Here is a 22,840-nt window from a genome sequence, read left to right on the forward strand (position 1 = left end):
AGGGTCATTAGCTAGAAACAGCTTTCTCTGTTCCTGCTCTGCTTCTGTCTGATTGTCCAGTTCAGGGGTGCCTGGAGATGGACAGATGGGAGGGCTGGACTTTCATTTACTTTTTCTCCCTTGAAGAAAAACACCTGGCTGAACATGACCTTCCACTTTAATTGTTTCTGTATTTTTCCCTGCTGAGGGACTTTCACAGTCTCTGCAGAGCAGTCATGTTGTTCAGAGGCAGGTGATTGGGCTGGTGTCTTGGACAGGAGACGTGTCCCTGTGCTGGGTTCAGTGCTACAGCAAGAGGCCCTTGCTGAACCATTGCAGTGAGCAAAGGATTGCCTTTTAAACTACCAGCAGTTAAGCTTAATTTATTTTTTTTTTTTAGCTTCATAGATGAAACTTTTAAGACACATACTCCTGTTCCAGTTTGATCTGTAATTTATTTGAATGCACCAGTTTCCCTGAGGGCTTTTTCAGGCTGATTTGGATGGGACAAGACGGACATCTAGTGGCTGGTTGGGACTGTCATGGCACTGTCCAAGTATCTCAACAGCTTCAGCAGCAGATCAAACAGTCCTGCCTGCTGTTTGGCTACATTTCCCAATTTGATTTACTTTTAGTACATGTTTCACAGCAGTGTGTCTACAAAAGTTTTGTGTTGTGGGGAAAGACAAGTAGCTGTTTTGCTTATGACAGTGTATCAAATCCCAATTCTGCAGGAGCAGCAGTCCTATTTGGAGATGTAACCTCAGAGAGGCATATTGCCATGAACGAAAAGATATTGCAGTCCAGATTTGCATCTCCTTCTGGCTCGATCACACAGGTTCCTGGTAGCTAAACCTCACAGCACTGTTGGAGGAGGAGCGGGTTGCTGCTCTCACTTGCTGGTGTTAGGGAGCTGGACTGTGGGCATGGTGAGCTCAGTCCATCCAGCAGGGAGCATGAGCTTCTGCCTTGGCTGCCAGCTCTGGCAATGGGCACATCCTGTCCTGCCTACTCTTCCTGGAGCTGCAGCAAATGCCGGGAGAGGTTAAGTGAGCCCCTGCCTGTGGGCAGGCACAGAAGGAAGGATGGAGAAGGGGGAGAATTGCCATGACCTGTTAGTTTGTTCTGGCTGTTGCTGAAGCCTGAGGATTTATTTAGCTGAGAGCAGAAGCCAGTGCTAGAATGTGGCTGTGCAATAAAAGACAAAAACCTCTTCTAGTGCAGTGGTCTTGATGAAGAAGGTCACAGTGGCGTAGCTGTATAAGGGTGAGCTTTAAACATATCACAAACTGATCTGCAACTGGTTCAGCTTGTCCTTGCACACACAGTCTGTGTGTTGGGCCATTTGGTTATGTAATTTTTTTTTAAATTGGGTTTCTAGGTTTGTCCTGTTGTTTCTTTCCCTCAGTGTGAACATGCTCTTCAGTTCCATGTGTGACCACCAGTGGACATCACACACTGGAAATGCTTGTGCTTGTAGCATGTAGACCCCTTTTCTTTGAGGAGTTTTGACTGTAAGCTGGCCTGCAGTCCCAGTTCCCGAGGGGCCTGGGATCCGAGGAGCGCATATGTTCCTGTGCTTATATGTATGTGTATGCATAGGTGGAAGATGAGGGGGGAAACCAGATTAGTGGTAGTGGTGGTGAAATCCTGCGTATACAGTGTACTAAAGGGAAATCAAGATACCTTTGAAAGTGCTGAGAGTTAATACACTATTGCTTTAAGCAACAACTTAATGGCCTGTCTCACAGAGGCAAATTGCTTCTCTGAAGTTTCTAACAGCACCTTTTCTCTGCAGAACCGGAGCCATCCATGTTGGTGACCGGATATTAGCGATTAATAACGTGAGCCTCAAGGGCAAACCGCTGAGTGAAGCCATTCACCTGCTGCAGATGGCAGGAGAGACGGTCACTCTGAAGATCAAGAAGCAGACGGAGAGTGAGTTGGGGAGCCTGGTTTGGCGTGGGAGGGCAAAGGTGCACCCCAGCAGGAACCCTGGGCGATGGAGTAGGTAGCAATGTGGGTTTTCTTCATGTGTTGTGGAAGGTGAAATGAGGCAGCATGGTCAGGGGCATGAATGGGGACAGAGAGAAGATGGGTGTGTTTTTGACTTCTGACTCACAGGCTTAAAAAAAGACAACCCAGGGGTTCTCTGTGGTACTAGGAAGAGATTAGGCAGCAGGTTTATCGGTGGTAATAATTTTTTTCTCAGTTTGATAACGTGTACTTTTGGTGCCATTCCCTGTCTGTGTGGGTGTTTCACTCAACAGTGAAGCAGAAGATGCTTTTAATAGTAGAAGATGAAGATGTTTTTTGAAATGTAACCCCCCAAAAGTGAGCAAGGGGACTCTGAGCTGGTAGAATCTTTTTGGGGGCGGGGGAACAAAACACCTTTAATTCAACTTTTTGAAAGTGGTTGGCAATAAATCTTTTACACCTTTTTTTCTGAGTCAGGGTCCTAAGATCATCTTTCAAAGCATCTGCCTTCACTCTGGAAATCCCCTTCTCATTTCCTTGCCAAGCTCCCTGTGACTTTGAAGCTGCTGTTCTTGACACTGTATCAAAGAGCAGGAGCATACTTAGTACAGGCAGGCCACGTTTTTGGGGGACAGAGACAGGGGATCAGGGAAACCAGGGAACATGCAAACTTTTCTCCTTGACTGCTTCTGCAAAGTCACAGCCAAACAGGCTTTTTCATCAAGCTCAGAAAGCAGCTGGTGCATTCTGGCTCCGTTTCTATCTCTCCCTACACCCAGTATTTCCTCTCTTTTTTTGTGCCATGCTTCTGCAGTCTCTAGATGTAGCTGGACCTACTCAGCCAGTGGCCCATAGTGCTGCAGAAATTGGAAGAAATCAAGCGATAAAGTTCTTCCAAGCAAGCCTGGCCTGTGGGATGTCTGTCTTGCATCTGACAAAGTAGCATCTCTCTTAAGCGTGGCACTTCTGTAGACCTCAAAGCAGTTTGCAAATGTGTAGCAATGCCCCTATTTTACAAATGGAGGAAGCCCAGGCAGGGGGTGATGACTTAGCAGTAGAGGCAGAACTGGGGAATTGATTCCTCTTCAAGAAACCCCAGTCTTGTTCCCTGAAGCCGTGTCTTGATCCTCGGTCTGAAATACTCTTCCCCCCCCCACCCCCCGCTGACACTTAGCATCGTCACAGCGACTTGCTGAAATAATTGACATGCAAGTGCCAGTTGGAGACTTGTTAATAATTCTGAGAATGAAGCAGGTATAATTGAAATTTCAAGGTAATCTTGAGTTAATCATGGTGAGCAATCTTCTGAATGCTTGGAAAATAGGGACTTTCAGGACACTAGACTTTGTTGGGTAAAATAATCTGTCCTCACTGACAAATGCAGACTTTCAGAGAACTTTTCATTCCAGCCTCTGTGAGTTGGAGATCCAGGGTGTGGATGGCTAACAGGATACCTAGCCAATGCGGACTTTAAAATATTCAGTACAAAGAAATGCATGTGCTGAGAAACCATTCCTTGGATAGCTTTTGCCTGAAAGTAAATTTGATATAGTGATAATAAGGGCCTATTATTACGAAAATAATGGAAGGGAAGGTCTGATCTTCATCATCCACATTCAGCTTTCTATTTCCAATCACTAATCAGGGGAAATTCAGCCTCAAAATACCAGGCCCAGGAATTCCACCGTTGTTGTGAGACTGCATAGGACACTCTTGGAGGGGTAGTGATTAGCTCTGAATTGATATGAGGTTGTACAATCTTGGAAGGGGCCTATAACTTCATCTCCAGTAGTTTGGGACCAGGTTGTATTGTTGGAATCTCATTGAAACATCTACTTATAACACAAAGTTTGCAGCCAGCACCCTGGCTGCATGCTGCTCTGGCACTGTTTGTGTCCTGTCCCCCAAGGCATATCATACCAGAAGCAGTTTGGCTGGAAGCGCTGCTGATCTGAGTATAAAGGAGGCTCTCTGAGACCAGAGAAGCTATGGGCTATTGCTTGCAAAGGCCAACACTTCTCTACGCAGGGCTGTTCAGAGGAAGCTTCCAAAGACACAAGAAGATGCACTTGTGAATTGTCATCAGGTCCCAACTCTCTCGTATTTGGGAATCCTCAAATCTTCATGGTTGTTTCTTATACTCCATGTGCTAAAACCTCAGGCATTTTTTCTCGATTCAGCTTGAGAAAAGAGTACTTCATTAATTCCTTTCAACTGTAGTGCACAGGCCTTTCTCAGCTACTTTTGAAGAGCTAAAGAGGGTCTTCAAAAGACTTACAGTACCTGGGCTTGCCTCCACATCAGCCTAAACCTTGCCCTGATGTTTGCTCTTCGTGCCTGCTAAAGAGGCATGTTCTGGTTTCAGAATCCTATCCCAAGAAGTCGGGGAGTATAAACGAAGTGAGCGACCCAGAAGATGAACTGACGGACTCCCAGAAAACTAGCAAGCTGTCTGAGATATACTCCACCACAATTCCTAGTGTGGACAGTGCTATGGAGTCCTGGGATGGCTCTGGCATTGATGCTGGGTATGGAAGCCAAGGTAAGCCAGGGTTGTTTTTCTTAGGGGTCTCTGGGCCAAGGTGAAGATAGGCAGAGCTTCTGAACCTGTCTAGAGGCTGAATGTGAGCCAAAGCCTGTGGTCCGACCACATTTGCATGGTTTCTCACTTCCAGCCAGGAACAAAATGTATTTTAAATGCACTCACGTGGTGCTCTGAGCTGATGTATCTGTTTTAGGTTTTTATTGGCACATTTCTTCCGGCTTATATGGCATCATACTGTTCACAGCATTTTCAAAACCATTACAGCACGTTATAATTCACATAATCAGGGGAAGTATTCACTGGCCATATGTCTTAGAGAATATTTGGTCCATAGCTCACTTTCAATTCTCCAGAGAGGCCATGCAGGACATACTAATCCTCTTCAGGATGTTTTAAAATCCACAATAATGTTGTGTGACTAGAAGCACTCACTTAACAAAATAATTAAGGTAATACTACAAGAAAGTATCTCTAACTCTCCAGTGAGTGATTGGATGAACACATGTCTTCAAGGCCAGGTTTATTCAGTTGTGGCTTCTGGCAGGCATATGGAATTGGGATGGAGAATGCGCTAGTCATGGGAACAGATTTTTACTTGGAGGGAAACACTGGAAAATAGTTACTCCAGTTCAGATTTAGTGACGTAAGCTAGTATTAGCCCTTGTTGAAACAAAACAAAACCCTGAATCACCTCTGCAAAAAGAAATTGGTGAAAAGACTGCTGTCCAGAACAGAATGTAAAAACAGGGAGGGATGCTGCAGGAGTGCTGTTGCAAAGCACCTTCAGTCTGTTTAGCAAAGAGAGTGTCTGTGCTCACTGCACTCTGACTTAGAAAAGTTCAAAGGACAGCACCATGCAGGTGTATCTTCCACCATGCCTGTGTCTTCCTTCAGCCTCTGTTGGTCTGAAGTCTTAATCTGGGAGTGCAGTTGGGACTGTAGGCTTCATTAAGGACGAATCCCCTGGCCTTCCTAATGCTGCAATCCTTCTCCATCTAACTGAATGTTAAAACAAGTTGGACCCTGGATTTAGCAAAGTGGTTGCTTTTACCAGTAAATTGAGAACAAGCAATTGAGCACAGAGCCCCGTGGGGCGGGGCTGATGCCCAGTTGCCCAACATCCATAGACTTGCTTCAGGGGCTCTTTCATCTTCCCTGGCAATTGCATTTGGCTGCATGGTGGTGTGCTGGCACTGACTGGGAAGAGGGATGCTGGAGGGTAGGGAGGACATGCAGGGTCACCCATGGGGTGGACAGGGAAGGCAGGATGCAGGGAGACCTGGGACACACAGAGCCTGGAGATTGGGGTTTGCTCCCCAAACGGAGAACCATTGATTGGGCTTTGCAACCTTGCAGGTTTTAGGTTCATCCACAGCTTTTGGAAACCACTGAAGGAAGGGTTTGGGCGAGGAAGCTGTGCCGGGCCTGGTGGGAACATGCCACCAGGTGGCTCCAAATCCGAGGGATCCAGCCCGTCTCCCTGGAGGGAGGAGGTGAAACCGGTGGCACTCAAGCGACAGCTCTGCACACATACCCCTGCGGTCCCTGGCCCCCTGTGCCCAGCCCAAACCTGCTGCCCACCCGCTGCAGGGACCTGCATCCAGGCACCTTGTTCTGCTCTGGCAGGCAGCAAGTGGTCCTGACAGCTGTAAGATGTTGGCAAGCACTTTTCTGGGGCTGTCTTCAGAGCAGTCTAACTTTTAAAAACACACAGAGGAAACACTCAGCTAAGTGAAATAACAGGCCTTGGCATTTTCAAATAAAGTGCCGGCATTGTCTTTGGGTATTTCCAGTGCTCTTAGCTGTCTGGGAGGTCAAGTCTCCCTTAATTATGTGTTTCTCTGTTACTTCTTCCTGTTCACTTGGCACAGTGTGTGATAGAAGTGTATAATGTTTCTTGGAAAGGCTGTGAGATTTCTCTGAAATGTTGAATGGGCAGCAGGAGGTGGGCAGGGGACACAGGAGATTTATTTCCCCTGTAGATGGCACTGACATTGTTGAGGAGTGCTCTGTTTTGGAAGGTTTCTGTCCAGGCAGCTCCTCATGAGCCCTGGGGATCTTGTGACTTGCTAGTGTTGGGTTTGCATCTCCGGAGTAAAGCACTACACTACAGGGGTGTCCTTAGGGGCAGATGTAGCGAAACTTGTCTGATTTCACCCTAACAGTCCATACTGATCTCCTATCAAATGTGATACAAATGAGCCTCCCCTCTCTCAAGCCAGCAGAGTTTTTCCTCCTGTTCCTTGCCTTTCATACACGTGTCCCTGAAGCAGTTTTCTGTACCTGTACCAGCTGATCCCAAAGGCATGGAAGGGCTCCGCCACCTGCAGGAACTCACTGACAGCTCTCAAGAGCAGAGCTGGCTCTTCCTCATTTACCACTGCTGAGCACATTGGAGCCGGTGACCACCACCAGGTACCCTCAACACCACCACACTTGTTGAAGGGATGCTGTTTTGTCACACCGCTTTGGATGGAGTTTCTTTGCTGCTGTCCTTCTATACCCTATTAATATTTTTGTGCTGTCCATTAAGACCCAAAGACAGTTGAGAATGTAAATGAAGAACTTTTTTTCCTAATAGAAATCAGGCCTCCAAATCCTTCAGAATGAATGGGGTTGGGCACACTAAGGGAGGCTTGGCAGCATCTTCTTTATGCCCTTTGAAGGACTTGCTGTATTTAAACACCACAATTTTCTATTTTCAGCAGCACAGTTTCTGTTGGGTTCAGTGTAGAAACAGGAGCCATTAAATAAGGCTGGAGCTGGCTGGGGGTAGGATCTACACCTGTAGGTATGTGTAGCCCCAGCTTTGTGGATCCTGCACCCACACCACAGAGCTACTTAGAAGGGAGGAGCAAGGGAGAAATGGGGCACCTTATGACAAGATCCTGAGAAGCTGTTTTGGTTAAAGCAAGAAGAGATGGGAAGAACAACTCCTTTTGGACAACTGAAATGGAAGCAGTATGCAATCCAGGTGGCCTCAGGTTTGGGACTTGGGGAAGGGGGTTCTTCTGGCTCAGCATGACTTAACCGCATTTGAGTTTTCTGACCAGGGATTACCCTCTCTCTCTCTCCCCACTGCCTTTTGCCTTCCCTAGGTACTTACATACCTCAGGCTGCAGGCATAGCCCTCCATCCACACGAATGGAGACACAGCAGACAAAAGAGCAGCACTCCTCCAGGGGACCCCAGGAAAAACTACCCCTACATGGATGGAAGCTTCAGTGAAGATGACTGGGATAAGCCCAGCAGGTACGGAGGGGTGGGAGGAGGCAGGGAGGTACATCTGCAAATGTGGGTGTCACTGCATAGGGACAAGGCAGCATGGGAACGTGATGGAGTGGCTATCGATGTCCCCATCTCTGCATCAGGCAGCCATGGGGAGGGGTGCTGGGATGGTGATCTGCTCTGTTGAACCACCTCCATATTGCCAGGTTACCTTTGGTGTAGCTCTATGGCACCTCTGCTGTAGCCAGGTAACATTTGCGTCTGGAGTTAGGACAGCCTCAGCTGCATGGATTACAGGTTCTTACCACATCTCATACTCCTGCCATATAAAAACTGCAGTATTTTCCTAGACTAGGTGTAATAAATAGACATGGCAAGGGCTGTGCCCTCTTGTGTTGGCCAGACACTTTTAAGGGAGGATGCATCTTCACAACAGCTTGATGCCACGAAGCCAAAAAGGCCAACCAAAGCTCTTGGAGGACCAGTATGAGGTTGCAGGTCCAAGTTAAAATCTCCCAAAACTGTGGCTGGACATCTCTCTCCATCACAATTTGGCCTTTCCAGCACCATGGTCAAAGCCATGCCAAGTGAGCATGGCCAATTTAATCCCCTGGCTCAGCCAGCGTCAGATAAATTCTGCAACGCCTGCCAAGCCCATGGAGGAGGCTGCAGCTGCCCCTTGCTTTGGGTGAAAACCCTGCTGTTTCTGTCCTGGCCAGAGGCTGTCCCTCATTGAGCCATGCATGGCAGAAAAGCCTTGTTGCTTCGTAACTAACCCTCCCCTCAACATCCTCCAGAGTCCCCATAGTTGTGTGTGTCGTGTTGTTACTGTCGGTTCTTTTTTTTTTTTTCTTATTTTTTTCCTTAACTTTTGTTTGTCCAAACAAAACCCTTAGAACACCTCATGGCCATTTCCACCTATTTAATGATGATCAAACTGGCAGGAAGGCTGGCAGTGGTAGAGACTTTGTTCTTGTTTTGCCTCTCAGTGAGAGCTGGCTCGCAGAGGTCATTGATCCCTCATAGCCCTCCCAGTGAGGCTGCTGACAGCTGAAGTTAGCAAATCTGAGCGCTTGAAGCCTTGTGTCCCCCCAGTGAGGGCTCCAAGCCTGAACTCAAAGTTGCAACTGAAATGGTTCATGCCATTGAGTCCTTTTTATTAGGAAGAAAACAAAATGTCTCTAACCCGGGCTGTCTTTAGCCTGGAAAAACCTGCTGACCCAGTGGTGTCAGAGCCCGTACAGATTCATCTGCGTCCTGGATGTGTTTGTTATACTGCTGATCTGAGAGGCAAGAAACTGGTAACTGGAAGGGATGTTTGCTTCTTTGGGAACCTGGGAGCAGAGGAAGGAAATGAGTAAGGGGAAAGAATTGAAAATTCCTTTTGGGGGGAAATTTTGGTTTATTTTTATAAAGTCTCACTGGTTGTTTTTTTGACCTTTCTGCCTGGTGTAAAGGCTAGTGTCCTTTAAAAGCTGATAAGCGGTGGGGGGTAAATTTAAAATACAATAAGCCATGTCAGATACTGCTTTCTCCAGGCAGGCCACAATCCCACAAGAAGCAAAAGCATGTGTGTGGGAGTTTATGTGCTTGCTACAGAGTCCCATTTAAACCAGTGGATGAAAAGCAAAGTGCGTGCTAAAGACTTTGCAATAATAGAGATCTGGAAAAAGCTCTATTAATAGCCCAAGAGGTCATTATACATTTAATGGAGGCCAATGCCTCTTTGACTTGTACTCAAGTAAAATGTTTTGAGTCTGCTCAGTGGCGCTGGTGGATGAGCGTCCCTTCCCATCTGCGATGCTGATGACCATTAAGCTATGCAAGATGCTGCCAGATGTTGCAGAGGTGGAGCTTTGTCCATGCAGCTCCTAATAAGATGTGTAGAAGATGGGTTAGGGCTGCTCTAATGTCACTGTCCTCTTGGGGTCTCTTCCCATGACACATTAGTGGGTTTATTGTGACCTTGGTTTAATACTGTGGAGTTTCCTTCAGGAGGCTCCTGTTAAACTGAGTGCTGATGGTCTGAGTTCTGCACAGAGCCTGGTGTTCAGTAAGCAGTGTCTGGTGTCACCTGCTTCACTAGCTTGTTCTAAACATGTTGCAGCCCTCTGAAGTCCAAGAATTGAACCTGGCTTGTGGTCAGAGATAAGAGATGCTGAAACTGCTAAGGTGGGAAATTGCAGAACCCCCAGCAAGATGCACATGGTATTCAGGTTAATGTGTGTTTGTACCACCTTGAAAGAGGTTCTCTCAATCCTTATTCTCTGTTGTAGATAGAACTGGTGGCAAATGTTACATGGCTGTAAGCACCATGACTGTTCTATGGCAAAAAAAAAAAAAAAAAAAAAAAGAGAACTCCTGAAAGTAACAGCTCAGTTCCCTGGCCATCCCAAAGCAAATGAAACTTGGTTTGTATGGGTTGTACATGACACTGTCGATACTGCTGGCTGTAGTGCGCATTTGCTTGTCTGGCCCAGGGCAATCATTTTTATATACATCTTTGCATTATTTATTCTCATAGAGACCTAATGTATTTATCATTTTCTCACCATGTCTGTTACCCTCTGTGTTTTTCTCTCTCTTCTCAGGTGTTCTGTGTCTCAGATCTGAGCTCTATCCCATCAGCCTTTGTACTAACAGTCTCTGAGGCTCCTGGTTTACCCATAATGCATCCTTCTTTCTTTCACTTCTCTATTTCACCAAAACGTCTTCCTAAACCTACAATCTTCCTACAGGCACTTTTTAATTTACCCTTTGAACTTTGACATTACTACACCAACTTAATTCTTCCTTTGAAGGACACTTGCCCCGTTAGTAAATGCATGGAGGTCTCGTATTCGGACTCTTGTCTGAAAAGTTCATATTGTTTGCTTTTGTATATGAAGACTCTTCAAGTCTCTGCTTTTACTGGTGAGACACTTGCTGTAGCCTTGCGGCTTTCATCCTGCTGCAGAAGAGTGCTGACAATGTTTGGTTCCTACGTTACAACAGATACCCCAACCGCCAAAATGGCCTTGAGACCACTCACGAGGATAGTTTTTGGCGTGTTTTTGGAGAAGCTTTGGAGGATTTGGAAACATGCGGCCAGTCTGAACTTTTGAGGGAGATTGAGGTAAATCACTTTCTGAATCTGCTGCTGATCCTATTGTTTTGCTCTTGCCGTAAATGTTAGACTGTTTCCCCAGATCTATTAATTTTCCGTAGTGTCCCTGTGCTGCCAGTGGGGTGAAGGGTTTAAGTTTAATCTGTGTCAGTACTAGTGGATAGCTATGTCTCATTAGACAGTTGCTTGCGTGCATTTTTTCCCTGAGCCAGTGACTTACCCATCAGGAACTCACGCTCTTTTGGCAAACTGTTGCTGGCCAACAGTCTTCACATGACTGTTGGCAAACCTCCACTATCAAACAGTAAACCCTCTGCTTGGAAACATATTGTCTGTCCAAAGTACTTAAAGACCAAGCAAAAGGAGGTCCCCAAAACCCCATTGGGACTGAAGGCTTGCCTTGCTTCAAATATAGACGAGCCCAACATATCTCTTGCATTTAGCTGTCAGTCTGTCGGAAACTGTTTCAGTGAAATGGGTAATTGGAAGCTTTTCAGCCAGCCTTCCCCATGGAAAAATCTGAGAAAGTAATTGCTTCCTGCAGAAATAAAGGTGTTTCCTCTCTTCACAAATGACTTTCTCTTTTCTTTATCCAAAATGCTTTGAAGGTCATGTTATTGTGTCCGGTTATAGGATGGGGAGCCTGGATTTCTAAGCTGTGGGATGCAAATAAAGGCCTCCCCTGAGACTGTGAGCAGCAGGAAGCAAACCTGCCTAGTAGGATGGGACCCATGCTGTTCCCCTCCCCAATTCAGCTCCTGCAGCCCATAAGGAGGACTGGAACCCCACGAACTCCTGTCTCCCTTCTCCCCCTGCCTTCTGGGTGCAGGAGACTGGGAAGAGCTTTCTGGGTCGTGCCTTCCATCACCCCTAGTGGGACTGGTTTTATGCACAATTGCATATAACGTAGGCTTCAGAGGGAAAAGGCAATTTCTGAATAATTGGAGGTGAAAAAGGGAAGTCCTGTTTTGGTCTATATGTGAAAATATTGGTGACAAGGGACTTACTAATTGTTCTTTGCTCCTTGGTCCCTAGCAACTGTAAGTGCGTGAGGAAATCTCGATTAAATTTATTGTGCTGAAGCACAAAATGATGTCTTTATTATCTTAACTGCCTATTATTAGTAGTAACATTTATTATCTTTATTATCTTAACTCCCTTTCTGTGTGCCCATCCTTCCTGAGGTGTGGTGTGGGATGTGCAATGCTCATTGGGAATTTTACTGTGTCACAGGTTTCTAAGCCCCAGCTCCTCGCCTCCTGCAGTTTTATGACAGTCACAGGGGATTTCTTTGGTTTGGTTTGGGGTTTTTTTGTTTGTTTGTTTTTAATTTGACTCTTCATGCTCCACATTTGAAAGTGTCATGCAAGGTGACCCAAGATAGCCTGGAAACATGTTCACACACAGTAGCAAACCACTCTCAGACTACCTGGTATGGGTAGAAACAGGCTTTTTCCAGTATGTCTGTAGTGGAGTGTGTGTCCCTGCTTTGCTCTGAGGGCAACTAAGACATGGGGAAAAATAATGTGGGGCAGTTAGAGGCTGGAGAAGTCTGGAATTGCCCTTTCTGCTGCTTGCACTTAACCCAAAGCACCTAGAAAATTGCTTGTGATGCTGCAATGAGTATTGAAATACCTTGAAGACAGAGGAGGAGTTGAATGCTGTAGGAACAATTCGCTGTTGTGTAGCAGCCTGTTTCGGTATTTGCGGTACATGTGAGAGGTCAGTAGCATGACGTGGACACACCTTTCTGTTCTCCTCCGTGGCTCTGAAATGCTGGTGTTGGTACAGCACGGCATGGTGTCCTGGAGGGTATTGAGGATGCCTGAGGTCAGTGAACAAACATACCCTGGTTGGCTGTACTGCTGTTTGTTAATCTGCATTTCAAGTATGTGGTAACTCAACGTCCCTCCAGCGTGTAGCAGGTATTTCAGTTTTGTCCAAACACGAGCTGATTAAGTAATTTTTGTTTGAAGACCTGAAACATGCAAAGATAAAAGATTTTCTGTATTTTACCCATCCCTATTTGGAATAATGTGGCTAGTACTGGCATTTTCATCCTGCCACCAGGATTTGCTTTATTTGCCTTTGTTTCAGCTTGGAGCAAAGAGCTGGAGGGCCTTGATTAGACATTTAGTCAGATGATATTTCCCCTGTGCACAGAAGCAATTGCTCTTTGACTTGCCACATTTAGCATTGCTGAATTTTGCTACCTGCTCCCTACCTTTCCTTTTCTTTCTTCTACCTTTTGACATTTAATGGGACTGCAGACCCTTGGAGCCTGAACTTTGAAATGACAGTTTTCATTATGCCGTTTAAAAGGACTCTGTGACCTGGAGCCAGTTGAGGTTCCACAGACTGGATTCTTGACTCCTTCATTAGCTTTGATCAATATAATCTCATTAGTGAAAAGCATTGCCAAATGGAGTAGAATCTACTTAGGGACATCTTTTAATGGATGCTATCAGGGATGATCAGGCTTAAATACTACTTAATTTCATATGTTTAACTCAGTTTTGCTCTGTGACGGCTCCCATTTGCTGACAGATAAAATCCTAATTTCTCTGCTGAATTGGCCTCAGTGGAGTCCCAGGTATTGACTTCCCTGGGCCATTGCCAGCACTGTGCAATGCTGCAGCCTTCAGGGGTAGGCTGGAGAGCCAGGCAGACACCAGTCCCTCTGGCACCCCCCTGAGATAGGGATGTTCATCCTCTTGACTACCAAGAAGGTTCCTGCACAAGATGAGGCCTGCCTGGTGCTGTTTGTGTAGAAGAGGTCAAGAAAAAATAAGGAGATGCTTCACAAATGGTTCCTTCTGAGATAAAGCTCCACATTGGGGTGGGAGAGCACGCAGCAGGTCAGCGACAGACAGGCAGCAGGCTCCTGAGGTCTGGAAATGGCTTTTATAGCTAACTGGAAGAGCTTCTTGGTACTTACTGTTCTGACTAATGTGAACAATGGTTCCCCTGTTGTTGTCTGTGCCACTTTTGTTGCTGTGTGGTCCATCTCTTCCTGCTGCCAGCTCAGCAGAGTGACTTTGTGCCCTCGCCCTACAGGCATCCATTATGACGGGGAGCGTGCACAACCTGGGCCTGGAGGGCAGCAAGCTGCTCCTGGACTCTGTCAACCCATCGGGACTGAGCCCGTTGAGGAAAGCAAACTCCAGCTGTGATGACAGACAGACCGAGGGAAGCAGCTCCCCTGCCAAGAAGAATGAGAGGAACCTGGACATGAAGAAGATTGAGAAAGAGATGCAGGAAATCATGTCCCCTACCCCCCTCGAATTTCACAAGGTTTGTGTTGCCAAAGATTGGTCTGGCTGTGGCACTGCAGTACCTTGATGGTTAAAACTGTAGAAGCTTTGCGACCTTGTAGAAAACCTCTTTTGTTCAGAGGTACGCCCATAAAATGTTCCTTGTTAAAGATGGCCCCCACCAATATCTGCAGCAAAGGTTTCCAGAGGGTCAGATGAAGAGGAAGGGGCCCCTTCAGAAGAGTAATGAGATTTAGCTGCCATGCTTCAGCAGAGTTCAAAACAGTTTCCCTTTATTATATGATATTTGTCCTTGTGTTCTGGAGTTCATCAATTTGTGCTACAGATACACAAGAGAGATCTCAAAGTATGGTCCTGCAGAAATCCATCAACCCTTTTTGAGTAGCACGCTCCATTCTGTAGGCCACTTTTCTTATTAAAAATAACTTATAATAACTTATAAATAACTTATTTTCCCTGCCCTTCCACTCTATCTGAAAGGGTGCAAATGGTAGGACTTCAGCGCTGGGATACTTGTTTGAATTCAGTACCGAGCTGAATGTAGCCAGTTTAAGCATGGTGCAAGGCAATAGTAATTAGGTGAAGTAATTAACTGTAGAAGCTGCTGATGCAGAATGCAAGCAGGGAAGAGAGCTGGAAAGGTTTCAAAAAATTTGACTGCCTTTTTATTTCCTAGTGTGACTTTAGAATGAAACCTGCAGTTATGGTAGCTGGAAAAAAACTTTTTCATGTTTCATCTGCTCCTGTCCTTCAGGGCATGGCAAATGTGTCTTTACATAAAACTCCTTCATACCTGAAGGAGGAGAGATGTGTAATTAGGCACGTTATAGGGTGACTTTTCATTCTGCTGGAGCGTCTGCTGTTGGCTGTGTTTGGAGAAGAGATTGAGACCAGGTGGGCTGCTCCTGTGTGTCATCCTGGGCACTGTTCTTCCCAAGGACCGCACATCCGTGAAGCTCACCCAGCCAAGAACGCGGCTATGGAGTTAGAGCCACACAGTAGAGATGCACTCCCAGTTCATGGGAGGCAAAGAGGGATTTTGGTGGTGGTGGTGAATCAGTTGTCCCTGGCTCCGAGTGTTAGCCCGTGGCAAGATACACTTCCAGAAGTGCAACCCTCCTTTAGATGGGGCCAAAGAGTGACATGCACAGGGGAAGGGTGCTGAGGTTACCCATTTCTTGTCCTCAGTACGTCAGCACTTATTGATATGAGTTTTCTGAAAAGAACTCATGAATAATATGGGGAAATTTAGATGTTCTTGCTCAGTGATGTATTAAAAATTAAAAATCTGTCTTCACATTAGAAGCACTACATTGAAAATTCCCTATGAACATGTTGATTTTTCATCTGCTGGTCTGGCATACACAGAAGGTGCACAGCATAATCTGGGCCAGGGAAGGCAATGCTCCATTAATGACACTTGCTTTGTTGCTCTTTGGGTGAAATATGGCAGCTATCTGTATTACACTGCTTGTGTTTCCTTCCACATCTAAGGGAGAGGGACTGTTGTGTGGTTGGTTATATGCCAGTCACCAAAGCACTTGTCCATGTGATGGTGTCTGGTAAATACGGCTTAATCTGTATTAGCTGCCCAGGCTGAGAAAAATTTGCCCAGGAGACCTAGAACAGAATTGCTGTAGGTCCACACACATTATCTATGCTACTCCTGTCCTGCCAACCCTGTACACCTCCTCCTGCCTCTGCTGCATTAAAACATGTGTTCTGTTTCTGCCCCTCCAGATGACACTCCACAAAGACCCAGCGAGTGAAGACTTCGGATTCAGTGTGTCGGATGGCCTGTTAGAAAAAGGTGTCTATGTAAATATGGTCCGCCCGGATGGGCCAGCAGATCAGTGTGGCCTCAAGCCATATGACAGAGTGCTTCAGGTAATAAATGCAAAATGTAGTTCTGGAGGCTGGGACGGAGTGAATGAGTGGCTGAGAGGAAGAGAGAAGTGAGACCCATCCATGGCAGCACTAACTTTAATGAAAGGTAATAGTTAGCCAACTAGGTGAGCACTTAGCCACCAAGCGCTCCATGAGACCTGTGATTTATAGTGAGAAATCACTAGGTAGTACCCGCAGGTGGTACCCCTAGGTTACACCTATTCCAGGACACAGCCTGCCTGGCACTGGCCTTTTTGAGCTCAGGCACCTCAAAACAACCAAAAAGCTGTGTAGCTTCCCCCTTTCACCCTCAGTCCTTTTCCTGTCATGTAAAAGGGTGATTTTTGGATGAACTAGCCTGTGTTGACCTATATGAGTTCCTGCAAAGCCACATGTGGAGTTAAAGTGGTGTTCATTAAGTTCTGTGCATGCCTTTGACAACTAAAAGTGTTTTATAGGAAATGCATCCCTCAAGCCAAGTGTTTTTCATGGATATTTTTCTTTGAAGGCTACTTGATCTCAACTAGCTGATGCAGAAACAGAATAAAAGCTGGTCGAAAGCAGTGTCTGTAAAATATATCACCTGGGCATATTGGACTACCAGAGGGGACAGTAAGAGCACAGTGAGTTTTGGAGATTGGAGAGGAGCTTTATATGGATGAAAACCAACTATTTTAGCTTTGGGGCAACTGAAACAGCAACTGAGAAAGTGCAACCCTAATGGAAAAATTGCCATCATTTGGAAATGCAGATATTGTGACCATATTTGGAAACACTCAGAAAGATGTTTAGTTTTACTAATTTCTAGGCGGGGGTTGTTAGCAGTGAGATTAGAGCAAATATATTATGTACATCAGGTAACTGGAGAACTGGCAGCACTGTGGGGAACCTTGTTTAAGCTTGTTACGGTCTCTAGCCAGTTGGCTGCTATACAATTATTCCTTCTCGGCTTCAAATAAAAGATGGTGCAAGAATGAACAAGAAGCTAATTAGGCTCTGGGCTGCCTTTCTGTTGAATGTTGGATGTGTTGCTTTTTGTGAGTGCCAAGTGCTCTGGGAGGTGTGCCCGAAATCCTAAACAGAGCGGCGTGGAGACTTTCCAACAGCCCCCTTCCACATGCTGGGCCGCATGGCTCATACCTACAAGAAGACGGGGTGATTGCCATCGCGTTGATGTGTGGAGTTGTGAATGAGGGATTGCAGGCCTGGTACAGGCAACTCCCGGCAAGAAGTACAGAGATGCAGTGCTGCGTATGCTTCAGAGTGCTGCTGATTATGGCAATGATGATGTGCCTGAAGGCCAGTGAAACACCTCCTTGCTGTGACAGACCCTCTGCCTCTTGGCTAGATGGATTATCTGGAGCACAGCATTGCATTAATGGCACTTCTGCGCTGGAACTGCCTGGCTGGCGTAAAGCAAAGGCAGAGCAAGATCCTGGCTTATCTCTCCTTGTCCACATGTGGTCTAGAAATTGTCCTTAGTTACTACACTGTAAGGAGCAGTATTGGGCTCAATTGTGTGGACATCAGCCTAGGGCAGGAGGACACTGCTACTGTCACAGAGCCCAGCTCTGCGGGCATGTGTTAATGCTGGGAAAGGGTTTTGGATGGAAGGGTTGCATGGACTCATCCAGCCCTTACCCAGAGAAGGAAGCAATGCCTGGCCTCAGGAGTTATGTTCACTCCAAAGGTGGGAGGGAAATTCCTTTCTCTCTTCCTTGCTTCCCCTCCCCATGCTGTTTGCCAGCCACCTCCATTCTGGAGCTGTCATGGCACCACACCCAGGTGCTCTGGTAGCTGTAGGCGAGAGGCCTGGGGTGGTTCTTGCAGGTGACCCAGCCTAGAAATGTGCTTGAAGGTCAGCAACAGACATCAGTAAAAGTGCTTTCACTGCTGAATCCTACGGAGAGAATTAGCAGCCACCTTCTGAGCCCACATGAAATGCATCCAGACTCCTCTGAAATGAAGGATGTAAATGGAGAGAGAGGAGAAGCAGAAACTGTTCAGTATAGTCTCAATTTACTGCTGGCTGAGCTGGAAAGTGTTTGACAGAAGGCTCAGGGTCTGAGCTGTATGTTTTCTAGGTGCTGAATACCCTGCATCACAGACTTAAGGCCAGTAAAAGCCATGATGGCAAAAAAATAATGGAAAATGGCAACCTTCCTCCTACAGGCTTGAACTGGAGAACTGGTTTTGAGCCCTGCAGTGTTTAATACTTGTAATACTGCTCCAGACACTGGGGGTCAGGGTTTATGCCTGATCCAGACTTTTTTTTTAACCCTCCCATACCGGTTATTGCATTATTTCTCAGCTAAGCAAGGATGTGCTCAGCCTGAAGGGGTACCCCTGCTCTGCTCTGCTGTGAACCTGACATCAGGGACCCCCAAGAGTTGTGTGTTTCCACAGGTGTGGGTTTAGCACCAGCCTTGCATTTTCTGACTAACAAACATGATCTTTCTGTTGTTCCTCCCCATGGCATGCCCTAAACCCATCCCGGCAGGTAAACCGCATCCGAACAAGAGACTTTGACTGCTGTCTGGCTGTTCCCCTGATTTCGGAGGCTGGAGATAAGCTGGACCTGGTGATTAGCCGAAACCCCTTGGCACTGTCTGCCAACGCTCCCCTGGAGGGGAATGGAGAGCTGCCAGCACAGGTGGCCTGTGGCGCCGAGGTCAAGGCAAGCATCCAGACGCTCTGAGCAGCAGGAGCAGAGCAGACAGTGCCCAGGGCCTCTGCTGAGCCATTGTGGTATTTGGGGGGGGGGGGGTGGTTCCTGTTTTTTGCACTGGTATTTGTAAATGCTGTGTGTACCATAACCTGCAAGTGGGGAGGTGGGTCTTAAGTTGAGCCGTCACGTGTAGACCGCCACATATTGCTGGAAAGGTCAGAGCTGGATGCACATCTCGGGCCATGGGCAGCACCAGTGATGGGACAAGCTGCTGACGGGAGGAAGGAGCATCCACAGCCATTCCCCATGGCAGGGCATTCCCCTGTGCCCCAGCCATCAGGGTGCACAGGGTCCTGCCTCTGACACCCTCCTTACCCTGAAGGCCTTGGCCATCCTATAAACATACATGGTGCTATTATGTTTCTTGTTCGCTTGGTTAATCGCATGCAGCAAGACTGAAACGCCTTTCCGTTTCTGTTGTGCCCAGCTCCATCCTTTAAACACTCCTGATAAATCGATTTCCTCACCCCCCTGCACTCCTGGTGCAGGGCTGTGAAAACCCTGTTTAAAAGACACTTCAAAATGTGCTTGAGAGTGGCTGGATGCAATTCTTGTTCAAAAAATTGTTATTTGCAACTGCCTCCTGCCAGGCCCTTCCATGATCTCCTGCCAGGGCTGGCTCACCCTGTGATGGAATGAGGCACCTTGTCTCACCATCAATTCCCATAAGCAATGTGGTTACCTGTGCTGGAGTAGTTAATACAGAGCAGAAGGCTGTACCCATGGCTAAACACCTTGAAAACCTGCCCAAATCCCTGGCCACCTTTTTTGCCTGGGCTTTATGGAGATGTCCTGCTTGCAAACCTGGCCTGTGCTGCAAGTAAATAGCAGAACAGTGATCTTCCCAGGGCTGTCCCTGCTGTTCTGAATTAATAACACCTTGTTCTCTTCTGTCAGGCAATGACACGAGAAGCCCTTTGTTAGTTGGAGGTTGTGTGTCCTGTGTCCAGCGTGGGCCAGGCTCATGGGTTCGGCTGCTTGCCCCGGTCCACCCACCTTTGCCTGTCACTGGCCTCTCCATGGCTTTGCAAGCATGATGCCCCATGGTCACTCCCTCCCTCCCCAGAACCTGCAACCCTGTGGGGAAGAGGGGCTGTGATGTTTGCATCAGTTTCCTCACCTGCCTGCCATGTTTCACGTATTAGCACTTTATGATAATGTTCATGTCCCGGTGGTGGCTGGAGCCTGGCATCGCTTTTCCCAGGAAGGCTCAGGCACAGTGGAGGTGAGGAGCTCTGTCGGCTGGGGACCCGCAGCCCTGGCGCCTACTGCCCCCATTCCCCCTTACCCTTTCTGTTCCTCCATCACCGCCTGTGTGCCGGTGGTGTGCGTAGGGTGTCAGATAGGTGTATGCCATATGTTAGTATTTTGCTGAGCCAGGACTTGCCCCGCCCCCATCCATCCCTGGGCCACTTTGTGACTCCATCCCTCGGTGATAGCACCATGTATTGGGGTGTTTCTTCAAGATGTGTCTGGCCCCATCCAGCTATTTGTTGCTGTAGCCATTTTCTCTTCGAGTATGCAATATCTCATACCATTGCTGCCACAACTAGATAATGTGCCATAACTGATACTGTGGAGCATTGACAGTGCAGCCGAAAGTGTTTTTATATGCAATATTATGAGCAGTGGAAGCTCACTGGGGCTTCTCATAGGTTTTTAATGAAGACTTTTATTAAAGGCTTTAAAAAAAAAAAAAAAAGGAAGAAAAACTTAGTCCTTGTATCCCTTCCTATGCATTTTGAATGATATGAAGATGAAATGCATTACTTAAATGTGTATTTTTATCCATATATTAGACTGTATTCCTTGTAAAGTATTTTTATATGCTAATTTTCTTATGTATCTATGAAAGCACAATATTTAAAAGTACAGCATTTCAAAGAATATTTTAGTCCTGTTTTGGACCTGTTTGTAAATCTCTGTATTTAAATGGGATTGCAATGACTGACTTTTTTTTTTTTTTTAAATTAAATAAAAGCAAATGAAATGCATTTGTTTTGGTTTGTGTCTGCTGGAGGATGATAGTGAAGCAACACTCTGCTTCCAGCTCTATTTGAACTTGCCAGAGGACCCCTAGTTAAGACAAACCTCAAAGGACCAGGGCCAGGGCACACAGGGGCTTTTGCTGGGGGCCCACTGCTTGCAGGGCTAGGAGTGTGGGGCTGGGGTTGTCCCTTGCCACCATCCGGCAGTGGGGAATTGGGGCTGGTCTCCTCCCTCCTTGTGGACGTGGAAGCACTTTGGCTCTAGCTGTTAGTGATTAGAGCTGGAGATGACTCTGCACATGGTTACAGCCTTGCTTTCAGCTTTACTTGGCCACATTGGAAATCTGATGGGGTTAAACCTTGGCTCCTTCATGGCAAAACACCAACGCAGCAAAGCACGTGGTAGCCGTGACATGTCTGTGACAGTGTTTGCAAAACTACAGTTAATCCCTGGGAAGGAGTTAGAAAAAGCCCTGGAGGACAATGTGCTGGCAGGAGGTGGCCTGTCTGATGCTCAGCACCCTGCAGCTGTAGTGGAGTGCCCTGGGAAGCCACACTGTGGTAGCCAAATCATCCCACCTATGAAAACAGATGTCCAAAGAGGTGACTGCCATGAACCCAGAATGTAGTTCCGTGCATCCCTGCATTGAGGATTTCTTCTCTTCACTCTTACAAAGGGGTTTGGGGCACCTCTGTGCTCCCAGCATGGGCAGTGCAGGCTGGGATGCTCCGCAGATGAGGCCATACGGAATAATTGCTTGCTGGCAAGGAAAGGGTGAGCTGGGTTTTGCAACCCTTCATGGCCAAGTGGGTAATGCAGGAATTTTCAGAGGTCTGAGTATGGTATGGAAATGCTCCTGGTTAGACCTGGGGAATCATTGCCACATAAACAAGCCTTATCTGCCATCTCTGGCTGCCCTCCTGGGGCGCAGACTTCAGAACAAGGCCCTTCACACATTTGGCACTGGGGACTTGCCAAAGCCATGCAGAGCCAGCCAAGGCACTGGGGCAACAGGAGGTTTAATGAGAGCCTGTGCAACGTGATTGATGGGGTTTTGGTGTGTACACCAGGTAAAAGGTTAGCACGGTGCTACTCCCCTGGTATGTGCTGCTGGTTGCCTCAAGTGGGCAACATATCCTCCTGCTAATGTCACCTTGCATCCCATGGACCTCAGCTGAGGGAGCCAGCTGCAGCCATGGGCAGGTGACAGCTGCCCATGGCAAATACATGAAGCCCTTTGGCAGCAGCTGTTGTGGTTTAACCCCAGCCAGCAAGTAAGCCCCACACAGCCACTTGCTTACTCCCCCCCCGCAGTGGGCTGGGGGAGAGAATTGGGAATGTAAAAGTGAGAAAATTAATGGGCTGAGTTAAAGGCAGTTTAGTAAGTAAAGCAAAAGCCATGTGTGCAAAGCAAAACAAGCAATTCAATAAGTACTGCCCATCAGCAGGCAGGTGTTCTGCCATCTCCAGGAAAGTGGGGCTCCATCATGTGTAATGGTGACTTGGGAAGACAAAACGCTATCACTCCAAACGTCCCCCTCTTCCTCCTTCTTCCCCCAGCTTTCTATGCTGAGCATGATGCCATATGGTGTGGGACATCCCTTCGGTCAGTTGGGGTCAGCTGTCCCAGCCGTGCCCCCTCCCAGCTCCTTGTGCACCTTGTGAGAAGCAGGAAAGGCCTCGACCCTGTGTAAGCACTGCTCAGCAGTAACTACAACATCCCTGGGTTATCAACACTGTTTTCAGCACAAATCTAAAACAACACTATATAGCTACTCTGAAGAAAATTAATTCTACCCTGGCCAAAACCAGCACAGCAGCTCATAGCGCTTAGCGGCTTATTTATTTATTTTATTTTAACCTGAGACATGTTGCAGTTTCTGTCTGTGCTGGTATTGGGCTGCTTAGGCCAGGCATTGCTGATGGGAGGAGAAATCCCTGCCAAAGTCCTCAAATCTCACACGGCAAAATAGCCAATCAAGGAAAAAAAAACCTCCAAATAAAGTTAAGTTCTGGGGCTAATCCTGGGCATGGGGTGCTGGAGCCTCAACAGTGATTAGGGCCTGATGCACAAATGCTGAGGATCTTTACTTTTCGCAAATAGTAGCCACCTACATGCTGCTTTT

General features: G+C 47.0%; 1 protein-coding gene across 2 annotated transcripts in view; it reads left to right on the top strand.

Annotated features, from left to right (window-relative positions):
* The window catches only part of GRIP2 (glutamate receptor interacting protein 2), a 133,510-nt gene extending 112,791 nt beyond the window's left edge, over positions 1-20,719 (top strand). For both annotated transcript variants that reach the window (XM_075095963.1, XM_075095962.1), the window contains exons 18-24: positions 1,778-1,917; positions 4,322-4,498; positions 7,600-7,753; positions 10,724-10,844; positions 13,893-14,129; positions 15,851-15,997; positions 18,498-20,719. In XM_075095963.1, the coding sequence (XP_074952064.1) occupies positions 1,778-1,917; positions 4,322-4,498; positions 7,600-7,753; positions 10,724-10,844; positions 13,893-14,129; positions 15,851-15,997; positions 18,498-18,695 (1,174 nt within the window). In that variant the 3' untranslated portion in view covers positions 18,696-20,719. The remainder of the gene's footprint in view (positions 1-1,777; positions 1,918-4,321; positions 4,499-7,599; positions 7,754-10,723; positions 10,845-13,892; positions 14,130-15,850; positions 15,998-18,497) is intronic.
* Positions 20,720-22,840: the final 2,121 nt, after the last annotated feature.

This window comes from Phalacrocorax aristotelis, chromosome 6, assembly GCF_949628215.1.
Source record: "Phalacrocorax aristotelis chromosome 6, bGulAri2.1, whole genome shotgun sequence".
NCBI classification, from domain to species: Eukaryota; Metazoa; Chordata; class Aves; order Suliformes; family Phalacrocoracidae; genus Phalacrocorax; species Phalacrocorax aristotelis.